The following is a 15,341-nucleotide window of genomic DNA, read 5'->3' as shown; positions in this document are numbered from 1 at the left end:
TTTGCCTTTTTTTCTTTTTCACAAATATAATCTTAATAATATTGGGTTTGATCATCGTCCTCATCGGTACAAAATCAAGCAAAGCAACGCATAATTTAATTTCTTGATCGAAAAAACCCCTACTTCTCAAAAAATACAAACAAAAAAATAAGATGGAGAGGGTGATGAACATAATAAAGCCAAAGCCAAATCCACAGCAGCAATTGAGAGATTGGCAGCGCAAGCTTCGCCAAGAGTGCCGCAACATCGAACGACAAATTCGAGGTAAATTTCACCATATTTTTCATTTTTCTTAAAAAAATTGGATTGTGGGTTAATTTCTATGATAGTTTAGGTTCATGGGTAATTTTAATTTTGGTTGTTTTGCAATGGGTTTTCTTCAGATATCCAAAGAGAAGAGAAAAGCGTGCAGAAAGCAATCAGAGAGGCTTCCAAGAGAAATGACATGGGTTCTGCAAAGGTACCATTTTTTTTTCCATTTTCAATTTGGTTTGGCCAATGTTTTGCACTTCAAATTCTCCAATTTTATGCATTTTGTTTTAGCTCTGTTAATTTTGATGACTTTCTTGTCTCTGAAGTTTCCTTTGATTTACACCAAATCATAGTAGGCTCTGCAGAATACATGGTTCGGTTAATTCGAAAGAAATGGGATAGTAAAATGTCCAGCCATCGTGATATTGCTGTTTTTCTAGGGGAAAGAAGTTAACCCAGATAATTTTTAACATGATGGTAATTTATCTTTTGTACTTGGAGTTGGAACTGATAAATGCTGTATTTTGGGAACCTTAGTTTTTCTATCGATACTTTTATGGCTGTGCCTATTAAATGTTAAAAGTAGGGATTATGATCACTGCGATTGGATTCTGTGTTGTGTTATAGTTTATGAAATTGAGAGAATATATTTCTGATTAGTTTGTTAGTTTAGTTGCCGGCTGTTGTTTGATTTATTCCCTGCGGTCATCCTTCTTCCCTTCTGTATATTCAGTTATCTACTTTGTGTTAATTATTTCAGTCACTTGCTAAAGAAATTGTGAGATCTAGAAGGACAGTGAACTGTCTTCATGAAAATAGGGCACAACTGAATTCAATATCAATGCACCTTGGGGAGAGTGTTGGTAAGTCTGTAATACCTAAAGGTTATGGCTCGATATGCTTGTATAAATTCCGTCACCAGCTTATTTCGTAATAACCTCAGATTCCTGTTATTGCATGTTTACATGTTTAAGTAGACTAGTTTCTTTTAGATTTTGAAACTGGAATATAATGTGTTGTTGAATACTAATGTCATTGCATGTCTTAAACTAGAAATCTCTTTAGGTTGTTTTACATGTAAAGGCAGCTTTATAGTGGATTGAAATGACAACTGATCCCTTCTTAGAGAAGATGATTCTTAGACTAGCACAACCTTGCAAGACAATGGGAAGTTAGACCTCTTTATAGAAGGTGATTCTTACACTAGCAATGGTGAAAAACAACGTGAAGTTAACATATAACAAAATTGAAGATGAACTATCCTTTAAATAGGAAAATTTAAGGGAACTTTAACGAAAAGCTCCTGATACTGTTCACTTTAACGAAAAACCACATTTTTTCACTAAAAAATCAATCCTAGTACTATTCACTTTATCTTTTATTTTGTCCTTATCGTTAGTTTTCAAGCCCTTTTCATTAGTTTTCCTAAAATTTAAATGTTCTACTAGGACGTTGCATTGGTAAAACTAGTGAGTTAGGAAACTTGATTTTTCATTTTTATGGTTATGATTACTAGTCACTTACTCCTGTTTCTTGTTTTTTAAGGACTAACTCAGTTTATGGTTTTTGGTAATATATCCTTGGGGTATTTTCTCTTTTCCTTTTTTTCCACGTTTGCTAATATGCTTAATTAATAATCACCTTTCGGAACTCTAGCCTATTAACGTGAGTATTGGTGGTTGGTTTAATCATTTTCATTTTTCGTCTTTGATTCTGCAGCCATTGCCCGCACGGTGGGGCATTTATCCAAGAGTTCTGAGGTTATGAAGCTTGTCAATAACCTCATGAAGGCTCCAGAAGTGGCTGTTACGATGCAAGAATTTAGCAAGGAGATGACCAAGGTACTCCGTTATTTGTCATTCACTTACACAGAAGCACAAACGTGACAGTCTTTCACTTTGGTAGTCACAGTTTTATCATACTCATAGAATATGCATTTGCAGCAACATTATTCTCTATCAAGTGCAGATAGAATCCGAATACTCTTAGTCCCCCTTTTTGTCCCAGATGAAAGGTTTTTGGAAAAATGTAACCGCAAATAAAATAGGTTTTGGGAGAATAGTTTTCTGACATTATGGCCTATGTTAGATCTATTTGTTTGTGAGCTGTATATAGATGTTTCCTGCTTGAAGATTTAAATGTTATCATCACTTTATGTTTGTGAGCTGTATATAGTTTATTGAACCTCGTAACTTGTAAGGTCTTCTGGTCAATAAACAAATGGTGTTTTTTTGGTCAAGTTATAAGCAAATGGTTATATTTTTTATTTGTAGGCAGGGGTAATTGAAGAGATGGTGAATGATAGTCTTGACACAGCACTAGACTCCGAGGACATCGAAGAAGAGATAGAAGAAGTTGACAAGGTTTTGACTTCTATAGCTGGTGAGACAGCTGCCCAGCTTCCAGAAGCAGTCAGGAAGGAGAGGTTGAAGCAACCTGCTACTGCACAAGCCGGAAAGGAGGTATGTATGACTGCGACATGACTATTATGTAATAAGTCCCATTTCCAGTCGTAACTTTCTACCTTTCAAGGAAGCCGGACAACATGGTACATCATTTTACTTCTGTGCAGGAAGAGGCAATAGCTGAGGGTGTCGATGATGAGGAAGAGTTGGAAGAAATAAGGGCCCGACTTGCAAATGTTAGGTCATAAGTTTACGTTGAAGCCTTTCAGCCACTGTTTTATCCTCTCCCGGAATTATAACATGAGGCAGTGAACGTGTTGGACTTGCATGTAGATCTGACCGGGTTGAGTAAGGCCCGCGTTTACCACTGACCGAGAACACCAGAGATGTACTGTGTATATTATATTAAAGCAGCTTCCGAAAGAGTTCACAAGTAAGCTGTTGTTGTGCAATATTCAAATGCAAATATATTTGTGTGCCAATGTCTAACTTAATCCCTGCATGGAGGTCAGTGTTGTACTAATGGTTTGTTACTGGCATTTGCTCTATAGACCATAACAGTGAAAAAACTCATTTCATGAAACTGCAAGCAAATTAGTATCACTGTGTATCGCGTTGCGTTTGTGTTTCTATTTTTGGTAGTCGAGACTGGAGCTTCGACCTACTTTCTACGTGTATTTACGCTTAATATTTGTACTCAAAACAAACTCCGCCTGTGTAAGTTTATCTTACATTGCCGGTCCCAAGCCTGGGTAAAGGAGGAGGGGGAGGGCGTCAGGTAGTCGACAGCCGGCACTCCTCAATTACGTCGAATCCTTATGAAAATGAATCCAGAACGAAATCGCGTTAAAGTTAGGGCGTCACCCGTAAGTGGCGCGTTGTGTGGCCCGAGCACAATGATAAGTGAGCAAGGGTCGCTATATCTCCATCGGCACCCGGATGCAGTGTTAAATGAGCAAGGGGGCCATAGAAATTTCGACACAAAACCGAGCGCAATGGCGTTCTAGGATTCATATAGCCGACCCCACTTAGTGGGAAAAGGCTTTGTTGTTGTTGTTGTTGTATTTGTACTCAAAACAGATTTCAATTTATGTATGAAAACTATCATACTCGTGCATCATAAGTTATTTTTACATGTCATCTGTTCTTTATTAAAGGGTGGACTGTTGATGTGGTGGCGATAATGTGTTGATAACATTGTTATCGGTTCATTATCGGCAATTTAGTTTTAGGAAATGGGGGTTGCATCAGATTTCACCTATCATTATCAAACTCTCCTTCTCAGATTGCTCTAGGACCATTTTAGGTTGTGGTATAAAAGCACTTGGATAAGAAATTTGGTTGGGCAAGTGCTTTGATAGAACTGCTTATTCTAAAAGTGGTGGGATTCTTGGCTGTCACAAGAAGCTGGATCCACATTCTAGAGTCAAACCTAGTCTATTAAAATAGAAGATCATATTCTCCTTATCACATGTTTGAGTGCCACAGCTGGAAATGAATCTTAATAGTCAATGCCTCATGTTAAGCTATCGTGCGCCAAACTAAACTCAATTGATTTTTGTACTACTCAACTTATAAATAATTAAATTCCATGGATGATGCAATGTTCTAAACTATTCTAATATCCAGGGGGAAAAATTCGAAATCCGTTGAAAGAAGGCAGTCCCATTGTTTCAGCCAACCGGCTTAACCCACATCTGTTTCATTCTATTGGAGGGGGAAGGGAAGAGAATTTGAGCTAAGTTACATAATGAATCAATCATAATGTATTGACTCAACACAAACATTAAACCGTCTTCGTTATTTACGTGAATCGAACCTAACCTCTAACTTATAACGATAATAAATGCTAATATTGATTAGTTATTAATTAGGAAGGAGGATAGCTCCTTTCAAGAACTGAGCCCACCAAACAAAGGTTATAGGTGGCTCCATAGATTACCATTTATCTTTTCTTGGTCTTCAAAGTCACTCCAACATTTGGGATGACTTTCTTCAAAGCATGGTACTTCTATTTCTTAGGCTCTTTTTTTTTTGGAATTTTCTTCTTTATTGTTATGAAAACACATTTTTGGCGTGTTATCCGAAGGCAAACAGTGCCTTACACGCAAATACAACATTTTCAAGATTTCTTTGGATTATTTACCTGAAAAACTGTGGCTTTATAATTTTAATCTTTTTAGAGAACAATACTAGAAAAGGAAAAACTTTGCCAACAAAACCAATAACGTTTGGCCTAGATCCGCACCAGAAAACTATTTGGTAAAAAGCCATTTTTATTTGAAGAGATTTAGTATACGATTTAATTATGTGTTAAGTTTAGCACATATAAGTAGAATTATTTGAAAATATATTTGTGAAAAAATAAAGTATAAAGTGGTTAACTGCCTAAACTTTTATTTATTTATTATTTATTTTTTTCTTAAACGTGTGAGAGATGGGACCTTAGTTCCTCTTTTATTTGTTTTTGTCTCTCTTTTTTTTTTAAGGGAAATGTTATTAGCACTCCAAAAATCTCATTCTACATTCCTCACAAATGTATTTTTCTTTCTAATTATAGAAAATTTGGAGTGCCAAATGAGATTTTGGAGTGCTAATAACAATTTCTTTTCTTGCATCCCCTTCTTTTTCTCTCTTTTTTGGTTGGTGGGGTATGATGATTTCTCAAATCTCATTTATTAAATTCCCAAATATTACAATATCAGGTTCGACTCACACAAATACAAGCATGCTATATATTTCTAAAGAGGTCAATTCTACTTTGTAGCTCATTATGGCTTATTTTGATAAGTTTCAAATGATAAGTATATGTTGTACAACTAATTTTTGTAAAGTTTTTTTTGGTCAAAGTAGTTCATGAGATTGACATAACTCATCATTGATCCATGCCGTTGAAAATGATAGAAGTGATCCCTGAGTTTGTCGTATTAAATCAGTTTCATCATTTCGTGAAAAAATTGTCAATATCATTGTTACATTGTCACGGGAACGACCACGTTACTACCTTTTAAGGGTATTTTTGTCAAACCAACAGCTCCACTTAACAAGGATATTAACAGACGCGTAAGAACCCACATGATTTACGGTGGACAAACTCAGAGACTACTTTATCGATTTTCAATGTCAAAGACCAAGATGAAGAGTTATAACAATCTCATAAACCATTTTGGCTAAAAATTCTTTTTGTAAATATCTCATCATTTGTCAATTAAAAAAATAATATTTCTCAAATATCATTCATTCAATATCAATTAAACATAATGCAATGAAAAACAAAGAAGAGAAGACTAGAGTATTAATTGAGAAGTTTGAAAGTTTCTTCCCTTTCAAGCAATAATCTTTTGATTAAAAACTAACAAATTATGGTTTCATAGCTCAAAGCAAACAAAATAATGATCCTTTTTTTTTCTGGTCAATGAAAATAATGAGCTGTTGATCCTTGTTTAAACGCGATTCAATGCCTATGATTTATATTTTGGAAAAAAGCACGAAGACAATAAGTAAAGAACAAAAAGTTAATAAGAATTAAGAGTTACCAGCCAAATTAATTAATTAATTAATTTTTAAAACCCAAAAATAATTTAAAAATAATAATAAAAACAAAGGCCGTTACCTCAATCTTTCCTCCACCTCCACCACATTGGCTTGGACATCTCATACTCCAATGTCCATTCTTTAGCCTTATCACCCAACTCTGTTTGCATCCAACACTATATATATTCCCTCCAAACCCCACACTTTTCTTCCCATACAAGCAAAAAAACACCAGCAACAATGGCATCTCCTTCTACTTTCTCTCCCATTTCCCTCTCTTCTCTTTTCCTTTTCCTTCTCCTCCTTCCACTTTCATCATCTGCATTGAACCCCGCCAGCGGCCACCTTCCCTTGTCTTCCCCTGCCTTCTCCGCTAAAGGCCAGGCTGAGAAGTTCATCAGAGCCCTCAACCTGTTCCCAAAGGATGATGTTAACATTTTGTCCCGTAAACCTTCGTTGGATGCTGAGGCAGATGCTGGTGTTCAGATTGTGGAGAAGCAGTTCAAAATGCCTTTTCTTGACGCCGCTTCCGGTCCTTCCGCTAAAGATCTTGGTCACCACGCCGGCTACTACCGCCTTCCCCATTCGGAAGGTGCAAGGTAAGAGAAAAAGGGTTGGTCTTGAATTGCACTATGAATCAAATTTGAGTTGGGAAATCGAAAACTCGGAAATTCTTGGACTGGATTTTATTTGAATCCGATTACTTTTTGCAGGTTGTTCTACTTATTTTTCGAATCAAGGATTAACAAGAACGACCCTGTTGTGATATGGTTGACCGGAGGGCCGGGATGTAGCAGTGAACTGGCTCTGTTCTATGAAAATGGTCCTTTTCACATTCAAAACAACTTGTCACTCACTTGGAATAACTATGGCTGGGACAAGGTGCTGTAATGGTTTGGACAAGGTGTTTTTTCTTATCGGTTTTCGCTTCTTTATGTTTCTGAACAAGTTCTTGTTTGGCAGGCATCAAACATTCTTTACGTCGACCAACCTGTTGGAACTGGTTTCAGCTATACTACAAATTCGAGTGACATTCCTCATGATGAAGCAGGCGTCAGCAACGACTTATATGATTTTCTGCAGGTCCTAATGATTATCTCATGTTACATACAATCGTCGTTGATGCATCACGAATGATAACTGTTCACGCACGAGTGAACTATTGTCGCTAAACTGACCTTAAATTTACGAGCTTCTCTTCATGATGACAGGGATTTTTCGCTCTACATCCTGAATTCGCGAAAAATGACTTCTACATCACCGGAGAGTCATATGCTGGGCACTATGTTCCCGCGCTTGCTTCTCGGGTTAACAAAGGAAATAAAGCAAAGGAAGGGAATCACATAAACCTCAAGGTATCCCTAATAGTTACAATGGACTGACTGCATTTGATTGCTTCGTCATGGTCGCTCTGATCTGATCTGTTTTATCTCCTACGGTTGGACAGGGTTTCGCCATAGGTAATGGGTTGACCAATCCGGGAATCCAGTACAAGGCATACACTGATTATGCACTGCAAATGAAGTTGATTACTAAAGCAGACTACGACACTATATCGCAGATAATTCCAGACTGTGAAGAGTCAGTGAAGGCTTGCGGTATTTTCCTCTTCATTTCCTCTGTTCTTCACATACCTGTTGATTACAATCTCGTATGAGATTTAATGGTCGTTGTACAAGATTATCTGACTCGTGAATTTCCTGATATCTGAAACTATCAGACGCCTCTAAGAGTGGAGATGCTTGTGAGGAGTCGTTAAGTATTTGCAACAGCATATTTAGCCAGATAATGCAAAGAAATAGCGGTATAAATGTAAGCGAAGCGGAAAACCCCTCATCATCGTCACAGCTATAAGTTCTAAGAAAGTAAATCCAAGTATGCTAAGAATCTACTTTGTTTCGGGTATGTGCAGTACTATGATATTAGGAAGCAATGTGAGGGGAGCTTGTGCTATGACTTCTCAAACATGGAGACATTCTTGAACAAACAAACGGTTAGGGATGCCCTAGGAGTTGGGGACATCGAGTTTGTGTCATGCAGCTCTGTGGTATATGATGCTATGCTGAATGACTGGATGAGAAATCTGGAAGTGGGAATTCCTGCCCTCCTTGAAGATGGAATAAAGTTGCTTGTGTATGCTGGGGAGTATGATCTCATCTGCAATTGGCTTGGTGAGCTTCTTTGTTTCAGCAAAAAACTCATGTTGCATGTATTAGCGAGGACAATGTACTTTCGGTAATTTTCATATCATGATGTCTCTCTATTTCGTAGGGAATTCAAATTGGGCTCATGCCATGGAATGGTCCGGTCAGAAAGCATTCGTAGCAGCACAAACTGTTCCATTCAAGGTTGCGGGTGCAGAAGCAGGACTGCTAAAAAGCTATGGACCTCTAGCTTTCCTCAAGGTTCATAATGCTGGTCATATGGTTCCAATGGATCAACCGGAAGCTGCACTACAGATGCTTACAAACTGGATGCAAGGAAATCTGGCCGTGGCTGAGTCAGCCAAAAGAGTTGCTCCCAACTGATAGCCTCAGATCCTAGCCTGAAAACACTTGGTTTTCAAGATGGTGTCTGTTGGGCAGGAATACTTATGATATACTTGTCCATAGCTATAGTTACCATGCTTGCTTTGACAGGCAAAAAATATCCCAATATAGAGTCCGGGTTTATACAAAAAACGGTTCACTATACTATTTCATCCTTTTTAACGGTGTTCCTTGTCTTTTGGAAATTCGACTGACCTAGTATTCGCAAAGCCTGCACATTCTTTCAAAAGTTGACAACTACACAGCAAAATTGGGTAGATGATTCTTTGGAGAACCATGCAAAAGGCCATGACTTTCTGCGTCGTTGCCAACTTGCTATACAAACACACCTAAATTGGAACCATTGGCTTAATTTTTCCTAGTACGTAGGCAGGCAACTAAAATACCATCACAGATGTATCATGATTGGGCATTAACGCGTGCTATGTGCTTTGAGAACGCAGTGCAATTCAATATCGATGAAAATAACAAAAGCCAATCAGTAGTATTTGCAAGCACATAGCATACAGTAGATAAAAAAAAAACAGTCAAGAGCTTCTTACACCATACAATTGCCTCAAGCTCACAACTGCTGGCTGAAAACCAGATCTCAATGGAATAACTTGGACCGCTCGCAGATGTTGTGCATTCCCGGTCTTTGGTTTGGATAGTGTCAGTCTAAACTTCTCTCCGTCCAGAATTCTACTAGCATTAGCAGCTGCACGAAACATCCCAAAACAGAAATACAAAGTAGGTAGAAATGGAGCAACCCAACGACGTAAATCATTGCTGGAAAACGATAATTGTAGGTGTCGAAAATCAAGGCAAGTTTCAAAAAGTGATCGATGAAACTTCTTGAAGATGAACATAAAAAGCCAATCATGGCAGAATACGAAAGACCTAAAAAAAGCATATGGCTGCTAATAAAAAGTTGCTTTGACATTATATCTCCAAAGTAATACCACATTGCAGTTGACTACGAAAGCATCAAAAGATAAGTCAAAGTGGGAACATCAAGATTAAATTTTGCGATGGCAAGTGCCTTCGTCCATGAGCGGTAGGTCTTGGGTTCGAGACTTGGGAGCAGCCTCTCCATAAATGGGGGTAAGGCTAGCCGACATTCACCTCTCCTAGACCCTGCGTAAAGCGGGAGCCTTGTGCACTGGGTACGACCGACCATTGGACCCGAGCTCGAAATCCACGTAATTAGAGTAGCTTAAAATAGAATATCGCATTGTCAAAACAAAGGATTAAAATTTGATTAGTGTTTATTCCTGCACAGTGAAAAGATAAAAACACACAAACATTCACAGTTACTAATGTAAATGGATTTGGGGGTGTGGTGAAAATTTAAGGTGTGAAAGGAGGATTTACCAGCAAAAGGGTGAAACTTGGCGAAGTCAAAAGGGTGAAACATTTTTAGGGGTGTGTGGATATCACACCCTTATATATCATATCATTTTTAGTCATTTAACATATTCACAGCAATTCATATAAAAGTTTACCAAACACTCGGATACTATTTTTTTTTTTTTTTGTTAAAATCACTTTTACAAAAAAAAAAAAGTTTATCAAACACTCAACAACTTCATTTTACAACTATTTATTCTTACATCACAGCAGAAGCATTTTTAAAAAAAAAACACAACAGTACCAAACTATCTTTCAATTGCCTACACCACCAAAAATGTTATAAAAAATAAAAAATAAAAAAAACTAATGAAAATGGCTTGAAAACTTTGAGTTTTAACTATAAGAATAAAATAAAGGGTAAAGTGAATAGTATCATAATTGACATTTTAGTATAAAAATGTGGTTTTTCGTTAAAGTTGTTTAAAAACAATAACAAATTTTTAACACAACACGTTACTTAAGTTAACAACCATTTGCAACCTAAGCCCAAACCCAAGAGTTTGACCGAAAAAAGGAATCCAAGCCCATCACGGTCTTTCCGAATGCTTACAAAGCAGGGAGAAGTAACAAATGCAGCGTTTGGTAATCGTAGAGGGACCTAATATACTTTTCTGCGTAGTGACTGCTTTCGTCCGGGTTCAGAGGGCTGGGATTGAGTTGTCGCGAATTTGGAATTTTCATTTATAATTTGCTGAATTAGAGATTGTGCAATCCAAAACAACAAAACGAAAATGAAGAATTCATATCAGAAGTATCTTGACAATGAATTTTATTCCATCAGGAAAAAAGAAGGAGAAAAACTGATGAAGGTGTATTTACATGCAATGCAAAACATACAAACACTATATTGCAGCAACCTGGGAATGGTTGGATTCGATATGGTAATTAAGAATTTGACTGCGATTTCTGCTTGCGTGTGAGGTTGTATGAGATAAGTTGCTCAAAATCGAATATCGATCGATATATAAACCCAGGTACGAGATAAGCGGGTCTGCCCGGGACTTGTCAATAACAAACCTCAAGTACTGAGATTTTACGGTTGGAAACTGCAGAAGCCTCTGATATCCGATTGTGGTTCCGTTGATGACTTTATTCCACTTCCTCTCCTCATTCAGGACCTCAAGATGGAACTCGATAACTCGCTGTCCCATTTGAATTGGCTCTTGAACTTGCAGAATGTTGAATGACACTAATTTTTGAAGGTTCAAGGATAGAACCCATTTCGACTGGTTTCCCTCAGGAGCCCAATATGAATCAATACCTTCTTGAACGACATTACTGGGGGTGAACCAAGAATTGTTACTGCCTCCTCGTGTACTGCTCGCGTTGATAAGGGCCGTTTTGGCCAGATTATATGAGAATATCGACTTCCGGAGGTCATTGAATTCTTGAAGCACTTGAATATCTTCTGCAGATATGAGACCTGAAGTGTTTGGAGGTACATTGAGTAACAAGAGACAGTTTCTTCCAGTCGATTTGTAGTATAGGTCAAGAAGGGTCCTGGCGGATTTTGGAACTTCCAACGAATGCCAAAACCAACCAGGCCTGATTGAAACATCGCACTCAGCTGGTACCCAATCATGCCCAAAGGGATCTCCTCCATTTGAGTATCTGTTATATAGGCCACCGTATTAACTCATTGCTTCGATACTTTGGAGAAGATAATAAAGTGCATAGAGAGAAAGGTGCTGGTTGCAGCCTCACGGGTTCTCTTACTGACCCACGCAGGATCTTTTAAGCATATATAACCAGTGCAGGTAAGTAGATGTGTGTTGTCTGATTGCATTGCAAACATTTAAATGCATATATACATATATTTATCCAACTGCTAGAACAACAAAGAAAAGATAATGGAAGTTAGAAGAGTGAACTCACTGGTAATCAGTGTCGCCAATCTTGGCATCACTCCGATTGAAAAGGGACCAACAAGTAGACCCAGCAACGCCAGCTTCATCCCCAACCCACCTGGTGTCAGGACCGGCATCAGAAAAAATGACAGCCCCGGGCTGGTGTTGGTGAATGAGACTGAACCAAGAATCAAAGAAATATTCCATGTCCTTCTCCCCTTCCCCCTTTGCACCATCCAACCAAACCTCCTTAATCTCTCCATACCTGTTTCGAAATTTATAAAAAGTTCAAAAAACAACGCCAAGTCTTTGAATATTTGTCCAAGTAATTCATCATAAATCAAACAAGAAAAAATTCAAACGACTTCTCGGAATGGCAGCCTCGGCCAAGTTTTTTTTTGGCCAAAGCAGAATCAGCCAAGTTGAACAACCACAGATGAATTAGAACATAAACCTTGATAAGGAAACCAAGCCCCAACAACAACAACCAGTTAAAACAAACATCACAAATATCAAGTTGTAGCCAATAATATTGTGACAAAATACAGATCAATTCCATTTAAGAGAGCACGTACAGGCTGAATTGCACAGAACATGAAATTATAAACCGAAACCCATTATTTTACCAAAAAAAGGGCTCAGGTTGTAAATGGTAAAAACTGAGACTTCTAGTCCTAGTGTGTATAATTCTGACTTGATTCCTGCTCTAACACATGGAGAGGTACCCCTTTTTGCTAAAAGTGGTGTTTTTTCAGGAAATTCTGCTTATTTGTATTTGTTCGAAGAGTTCTTAGAGTGGAAATGCAGTTTCGTTTAGAAGCTTCAGGTTCCTCCTAGAATAAGAACTTTTTTTTTTGTGGCCAGTAGGACATGGAAAGCTTCTCACCTACCATGCAGAGGTTTAAAAGAAGATTAACTACTAGTCCTTGTTGTCCTAGAAGTCCTTCAAGTTCTGAAACTTTGGAACACTTGCTGTGCAGTTATCAATATGCTCTCAAAGTACGGAAATGTCATGCAAAATCCTTAAGAGGTCATGCACTTTTATTCTATGCCTTTGTGATTGGATTTTATTTAATCTGAAAAGCAAGTGTACTTTACATAAGTTGCCTTGGAAGGTGGTGTTTGATAATTTTTTTTTGGCGATGGCAAGTGCCTTCGCCCATGAGCGGTAGGTCTCGGGTTTGAGACTTGGGAGCAGTCTCTCCATAAATGGGGGTAAAGCTAGCCGACATTCACCTCTCCCAGACCCTGCGTAAAGCGGGAGCCTTGTGCACTGGGTACGACCTTTTATTGTCGGAAATGGAGGTGTAATCGTGTGTTTAATCCTAGTTTGAGCCTCCTAATGTCAGTTTCAATATCATTCTGCAATGTTCAAGGGAATGGTACGAGGGAAATCAATCTTTGGGAGGTAAACCTGTTAGGGCTGTGGTCAAAATGCATTGGTTCCTCATACTTCTGGAAGGTGTAAGCTAAACATGGATGGAAGTTTTCCGAAAGAGTCTTTTAAGAGGCTCTTACGGTTGCTGGTTGTTTGGTTTTACTGCTACTATCGGTGTTGGAAGTATAATTGAGGCGGAGCTATGGGGCCTACGCTTTGGTCTACAACTAACTTGGGACAAAGGACTCATACCTATTGATGTTGAAAGTGCTCTCTAGCAACTGTGACTACGGTGACTAAGGAAATTGACGTAAACCATCTCTTACTCAAATCGATCGATAAGTGCAAGAGAACCATGCTACTCATGACCTTGCTTCTATCAGAAGCTCTCTTCCTTAGGGCATTGAAGTTGTTAAAGACGTTCCTCCTTTACTTTGTATTCTAGAAGATGACAGTTTCTTTGCTTTTGTTGGGGCTTAGGCTTGCCACTTCACCATCATGCAGAAAACTGAGAATGCAGTTTACATTACCCGTGATTAACTCATAAAAGCACACAACTTTTAGAACCTGTTTAGTATCCTTCTTGGATCCAATTTTTTTGTTTTCAAAAACGATGAACGTAGCTAAATTACTTTGTACTCATTAGTTTCAGAGACAAACAATAGGATCCCAGAAGGATACCAAACAATCCTTTAGACTTCAAAATTGCAGAACACAATTCCAGAACCACACAGTAAGACAAGAGGTAAGATTGCTTAATAAAAAAATGAAAACAAAATTCAATAAGATAACAAAAATTGCAGACAATTTAAATCACCCAATGCAGGCCATTATTCACAGATTCAAGCTTGATCAAACATACAACAACACCACAAAAGCAAGAGAAAATAATCGATCAATAAAATCAAACAAACCCAATTCACAGAAACTCTAAATATACACCCAAAATTCATGAAAAAATAAAATACAAGTTACCTTGTGAGCAATTCTGTCATTTGACCCATATAGAACTCATTGTACTCCAAAGTCTTCCCATAGCACGGTTCGTGCCGATCCCACGGCGAAAGGTAAAGTCCCAATCCAATACCCGCGTCCCTAGCCGCCGCCGCCAGCTCACCAACGACGTCACCGCCGCCACTCCTCCATGGGCTGGAGCTCACGGAGTAGTTGGTGTACTCAGTTGGCCACAAGCAGAACCCGTCGTGGTGTTTGGCGGTGAGAATTACGCGCGAAAAGCCCGAGTCTTTGGCGACTCGGACCCACTGAGCGGCGTTGAGCTTGGCGGGGTTGAAGACCGAGGGGTCGACGTGGCCGGTGCCCCACTCGGAATCCGTGAAGGTGTTGGGTCCGAAGTGGAGGAACATTGCCATGTGGCCGAGCTGCCATTGGAGCTGCGGGGAAGAGGGGAGGGGCAAAATGGGAAGAGGAGGTGGCTTTCTGGGTGTTGGGGAAGAAGAAAAGCAGAAAGTGAGAGAGAGTGAGAGGAAGACGAAAAGGGTAAGTTGGGAAGTTGACTTCTTCTTGTTCATGGTGGGTGGGAGAAGCTGGGGGAGTTTCTCAGTTGCAGACTAGCCTTTTGTTTTGTTTTTGTTTTTGTGTTTTTAATATTTATTTGGATCTAAAGAGTGGTTAGATGGGTTATGAGATGATGTTGTCGCAAAGCAAAAGCAAAGAGGGGGGTGGTTGTTACTTGTTAGACAATGATTAAAGGAGAAGGCATGGGAATGGGAATCAAGCGGGTTGACTTGAAAAATCTTGCATTGCGTTTGATCGTCGCACTGAAAAAAAATTTCTTCCAGATGGTATGAGCATGATTACAATAAAAAAAATGTAGCTGGAGAGTTGTATGTGCAATAGTAGTGTAACTTGTATCATGTGGTGGGAGGGATGTTCACACAATTGATTTATATAATTATAATAGTTATAGGTCGATTGATAATCAGGTATATTATGAATCGAAATGGAATCGACACTCAAGCCAGAG

At 38.6% G+C, this 15,341-nt stretch overlaps 3 protein-coding genes across 3 annotated transcripts; 2 read left to right on the top strand and 1 right to left on the bottom strand.

Moving 5' to 3' along the window:
* LOC126614957 (vacuolar protein sorting-associated protein 24 homolog 1-like) lies at positions 1 to 3,260 on the top strand. The gene is made up of 6 exons (XM_050282664.1): positions 1 to 264; positions 384 to 460; positions 1,013 to 1,115; positions 1,972 to 2,093; positions 2,526 to 2,714; positions 2,825 to 3,260. Exons 1-6 carry the CDS (start codon positions 153 to 155, stop codon positions 2,903 to 2,905), a joined length of 684 nt encoding a protein of 227 aa, XP_050138621.1. The 5' UTR covers positions 1 to 152; the 3' UTR covers positions 2,906 to 3,260.
* Positions 3,261 to 6,325: 3,065 nt separating this feature from the next.
* Positions 6,326 to 8,902, top strand: LOC126614953 (serine carboxypeptidase-like). The gene is made up of 8 exons (XM_050282660.1): positions 6,326 to 6,790; positions 6,905 to 7,073; positions 7,155 to 7,274; positions 7,403 to 7,546; positions 7,639 to 7,789; positions 7,912 to 8,003; positions 8,104 to 8,362; positions 8,463 to 8,902. Exons 1-8 carry the CDS (start codon positions 6,432 to 6,434, stop codon positions 8,717 to 8,719), a joined length of 1,551 nt encoding a protein of 516 aa, XP_050138617.1. The 5' UTR covers positions 6,326 to 6,431; the 3' UTR covers positions 8,720 to 8,902.
* Positions 8,903 to 10,855: 1,953 nt separating this feature from the next.
* Positions 10,856 to 15,056, bottom strand: LOC126614952 (alpha-L-fucosidase 1). Its single transcript, XM_050282659.1, has 3 exons — positions 14,333 to 15,056; positions 12,008 to 12,244; positions 10,856 to 11,743 (listed from the first exon to the last, which is right to left on the bottom strand). Exons 1-3 carry the CDS (start codon positions 14,884 to 14,886, stop codon positions 10,975 to 10,977), a joined length of 1,560 nt encoding a protein of 519 aa, XP_050138616.1. The 5' UTR covers positions 14,887 to 15,056; the 3' UTR covers positions 10,856 to 10,974.
* Positions 15,057 to 15,341: the final 285 nt, after the last annotated feature.

This window comes from Malus sylvestris, chromosome 3 (assembly GCF_916048215.2).
Source record: "Malus sylvestris chromosome 3, drMalSylv7.2, whole genome shotgun sequence".
Classification (NCBI taxonomy): domain Eukaryota; kingdom Viridiplantae; phylum Streptophyta; class Magnoliopsida; order Rosales; family Rosaceae; genus Malus; species Malus sylvestris.
The sequence above is the reverse complement of the archived record's forward strand: the minus strand, read 5'-3'. Positions and strand labels throughout refer to the sequence as shown.

What these genes read in the sequence shown, in the direction of transcription:
- LOC126614952 (XM_050282659.1), bottom strand. Translation starts at nt 14,886, where the DNA reads ATGAACAAGAAGAAGTCAACTTCCCAACTTACCCTTTTCGTCTTCCTC. An exon ending in ATGACAGAATTGCTCACAAG is followed by an intron (nt 12,245 to 14,332) that starts GTAACTTGTATT and finishes ATTTCGAAACAG; the next exon opens with GTATGGAGAGATTAAGGAGG. An exon ending in ATTGGCGACACTGATTACCA is followed by an intron (nt 11,744 to 12,007) that starts GTGAGTTCACTC and finishes CCTATATAACAG; the next exon opens with ATACTCAAATGGAGGAGATC.
- LOC126614957 (XM_050282664.1), top strand. Translation starts at nt 153, where the DNA reads ATGGAGAGGGTGATGAACATAATAAAGCCAAAGCCAAATCCACAGCAG. An exon ending in GCACCTTGGGGAGAGTGTTG is followed by an intron (nt 1,116 to 1,971) that starts GTAAGTCTGTAA and finishes TTGATTCTGCAG; the next exon opens with CCATTGCCCGCACGGTGGGG. An exon ending in TTAGCAAGGAGATGACCAAG is followed by an intron (nt 2,094 to 2,525) that starts GTACTCCGTTAT and finishes TTTTATTTGTAG; the next exon opens with GCAGGGGTAATTGAAGAGAT.
- LOC126614953 (XM_050282660.1), top strand. Translation starts at nt 6,432, where the DNA reads ATGGCATCTCCTTCTACTTTCTCTCCCATTTCCCTCTCTTCTCTTTTC. An exon ending in GGAATCACATAAACCTCAAG is followed by an intron (nt 7,547 to 7,638) that starts GTATCCCTAATA and finishes ACGGTTGGACAG; the next exon opens with GGTTTCGCCATAGGTAATGG. An exon ending in AAAGAAATAGCGGTATAAAT is followed by an intron (nt 8,004 to 8,103) that starts GTAAGCGAAGCG and finishes GGGTATGTGCAG; the next exon opens with TACTATGATATTAGGAAGCA.